We start from the raw sequence: 3,721 nt of genomic DNA on the forward strand, positions 1-3,721 counted from the left end.
TCAACTCTATTGCTTAATAAATATTTTAGTTAAAGAGAAAAATATTTTGGATTAGAATTATATAATTAATATACATTGACACCTATGTGACTAAAAATATATAATAAATATATTTTACAAAATTAACATAGCAAGATGTTATTTGAAATGGTAAAAATATTAAACATTCCATTTTAGGTTTAAATTTTATTATGCAATATTTTTAAAATTTTAAATAAATATAAAATAACATAGATACTACTATATCATTACTCTCATAATAATTTTTATTATTTTATAAAAAAAATTCGATAATTTTTAATTGAGTTAAAACCTATTTATTTGATGAGTGCTATCAATTTAGTTAATTTTTAAATAATAGTATACATATAATTTACCATAGCTGAAATCCTTTTGATCAAAATAACAATTTACTTATATGAAGTGATGATTAAACTCATTTAACAAGGAGTCAAACCTATCACACCATCCCACCCAAATATAAATATAGAAGGAACATAAGTTTTACCCATGCAATAACGTGATGATAGTTACACCATATATTTTACCTCTATTTCTAATTCTTATTCAAGGCACACATAATTATCCAAAAAGGAAAAAAAAATTAAAATAAAGAATAAGGTTCAATTTCCATGTTATAAGCAGAAGTCAATAATTCTAACTGAACATGCTTTCATATTCAATAGCTCTTCCTTCGATCAAACCTTGTGTTGCGCAGCCATGACCGTGACTGCATTCTCATGCACTTTTATTGGTCAAAAGATGCACAGTAACTATATTTATGTGTTTATATAATAATATAATTTCTTAAAGTACATTTAGACCAGGAAATCCACATCCAACAATCAACGGGAAAAAAGAAGGCTCCATTCTATTTATTTAACATTAAGCCCATCATCATGCCTGAACAGAAGATTTAAAAAAAGAAAAGGAAAATATTAAAAACATTTGATCAAGCACCAGTCCATTAAGAATCTCAAATAAAAACGAAGTTGGGAACAGTTGCATCAGGTATATAATAATAATAATAATAATAATAATAATAATAATAATAATAGTTACTATAACCTCAAACCTTTTATTTATTTATTTTCATACACTCTCAGGCTCAGCTAGTTACTATCATCTGCTACTGCAATTGCATTGTCGTTTTGGCCCAGCAAACTACTTATGGATCGAGCTTTAACCATTCCAAGCTTCGCTCTCTTCTTTGTCATCATCAATGGCTTCTGATCCTCTCCTTCTGCATCATTCCCACCACTTTCACCATGCAATTCACGCTTTGCTAATTGTTGGGACGAAGAAGAAAGATTGGACAACATCAGACCTTGATTATCACCATTATTAGGCTGTCCCTCCTCCTTTGCTGCTAAAGATCGGCTTCGAACACTAGTCATGCTCCTCAGCCTACCTTTGCCCAAATGATGCTCGCAAAGAGAGTAACCAACGAGTGTTTGTTGGCAACATCTCCATCCCCTTCCATTAACTCGACTGCACCGCGACCCTTCCATGAGTGCACCACCTCGACCTCTCTTTTTTGCACCACTAGAATTGTTATTATTATAATCAACATTAGTGCAAGCAATGTCTTTGCTCTCTTGTTCTTCACCATTGCTTTGCTGCTGCTGCTGCACAAGTTTCTTGCTCAGCTTAGTCTTCATCTTGCTGGTACTGCTCTTCATCGACCGCTTATTATTTGTATCTTTCGCCATTATTGTATCATCATCGTCCCCTGTTGTTTCAACGCTCCCTCTTCTCTTCTTCAATGGAAATGCTTTTTCTCCCTCACCCCATCTCCCAACAGCTTTTAGTTTAAGTGCAATCAAAACAACAATAAAGTGCAACCACCTTCAAATACTACATCGATCAAACACTAGTGGTTTCATTCTTCCGTTTTGATTAACATATGCAGAAGATTCTTACCTTGATGATGGGAAGAACTCGACTGTGGAGGAGACCCAGTTCCTAGTTTTGCACGCAAAACATTTTTCTCCCTAGCAAACCAACCCAACCCAGAAGATCCACAACCACAAACATAAATTTTTATTAAAGAAAAAAAATGAAAAAAAATGAATGAAATAAGTGCAAAACATGGAGCAAGATGTAAATAACATTGGTTGAAAGTTGAGACGGGGACCAGCATCCGATGCTAACGTGCACCGCATGGACATATACATTAGTTAACCAAAATTGAAGATAAAAAAAAAAAAGAAAAAGAAAAAAAGATTAGATTAGATAGGAAGGTATGGTTGCTAGCCAAAGCTGAAATAAAAACACCTAAAAACAGTATTTCCAATTACAGTATTATTTTCATTTTAGTGTTGGTTAAAAAGTTAAGATCAAGACCCTTCTTCCTTTTTCACCTTTTTAATACAAGATTTTATGAAATAACAGAAGAAATTTGGTTTTTGTTTTTAATTTAAACTTTTTTAGCCCTTCAGTTCTTACCTGGTATCATTATTCTTCTCCACTTCTTCTTCTCCTCCAGTCTTCAAAACCTACAAAAAGAAAAAAAGATCCCACTTAGCAAGTTTGTAATTTTACCTGATGCAACTTTAATGGGTGCAAATTAATCAAAGTAAAAAGAGAATTCAAACAAGAGATGCTTTATTTCTTTTTGTTACGTTGAACACTAGTGCAGTCTCAGAAATAAAGTTAAAACTATGATAAAAATGAAAGAAAGGAAATAAGATGTACTATTTAGTTGTTTGTAATGATTGAATCATTGAACTAACCAAGTAGTCTTGTTTGTTCTTCGTGAGTTGTTCTCCATGTGTTGTTCCATCACGGGGTTGGGTTGGTAGTGGTTGGCCGATCGGATGATCAGATTGAGAAGGGTAGTGAGGATCAAAGCAGCAAGGAGTGGATGGTTGTTGCTGCCGTAGCGGGAGTTGCACCACCGCTACCGGAGGGCGGTTAAAGTTGGGATCTGATGAAAGGGGTACTGGTGAAATGGAAGAGAAAGGTAGCGGAACCTGTCTTTTCCTGATCCTCATCGATGCTAGATAAGATTTTCCCTTTCTTTCTCTCTCGAGAAAATAAAAAAAAAAACAAAACACTCAAGGAAACCAAACCAAAGCAAAGCAAGATATAATCAATCTTTACAAGGCAAAGAGAAGAGAAAAAAAAAAAAGTCAGATTTTGCTTTGAGAGAGAAATAAAAGAGAGGAGAATATATGGAAAAATAAATGCAAAACCCAAATATTTATAATAATTATTACTATTTTTTTTAATATTATTCAGTAATTTATTTCTCTCTCTAACTTTTATTTGTTGCACCACAGAAAGGGGAAGAAGGGGTGATGCACGTGGGGAGCACGTGGGAAAGGGGTGACCGGTTGAGAAGGTAAACGGTGGAGGAATCGGGAGGGGATGGCCAGGGTGGAAATGAGGGGAGAAACCAAATTATGGGAGTGGGTAGTTTTATCGTTTATACTTTTTGGATGAGATCGGTGGGTCCCTCTCTTCTCCTCTCTAACAGCAACGACTCTCATCTGTTTATTTATGCCCCCTTTTTTATTTTTAAAAAATTATATAACTCTACCCTTTTTTCTATTCTATTTTTTATTCTTCTCCGTATATCTTAGATTAATAAAGTGTTTCAATTCCTATATTCTTTAATCAATTTTTTTTTTTTAGTTTTAAAAGGTAAATTATACTGCAAGTCACCTTATATTATCGTTATTTCTATTTGGCCATTTTAAAGTTTTTTGTCAATTTA

General features: G+C 33.4%; 1 protein-coding gene across 1 annotated transcript; it reads right to left on the reverse strand.

The window, feature by feature from the left end:
• Positions 1 to 915: 915 nt before the first annotated feature.
• Positions 916 to 3,243, reverse strand: LOC108465364 (uncharacterized). Its single transcript, XM_017765698.2, has 4 exons — positions 2,736 to 3,243; positions 2,449 to 2,498; positions 1,924 to 1,994; positions 916 to 1,804 (listed from the first exon to the last, which is right to left on the reverse strand). The coding sequence occupies exons 1-4, from the start codon at positions 2,994 to 2,996 to the stop codon at positions 1,113 to 1,115; spliced, it is 1,074 nt and encodes a 357-aa protein (XP_017621187.1). The 5' UTR covers positions 2,997 to 3,243; the 3' UTR covers positions 916 to 1,112.
• Positions 3,244 to 3,721: the final 478 nt, after the last annotated feature.

The sequence above is a fragment of the Gossypium arboreum genome, chromosome 4 (assembly GCF_025698485.1).
Source record: "Gossypium arboreum isolate Shixiya-1 chromosome 4, ASM2569848v2, whole genome shotgun sequence".
Classification (NCBI taxonomy): Eukaryota; Viridiplantae; Streptophyta; class Magnoliopsida; order Malvales; family Malvaceae; genus Gossypium; species Gossypium arboreum.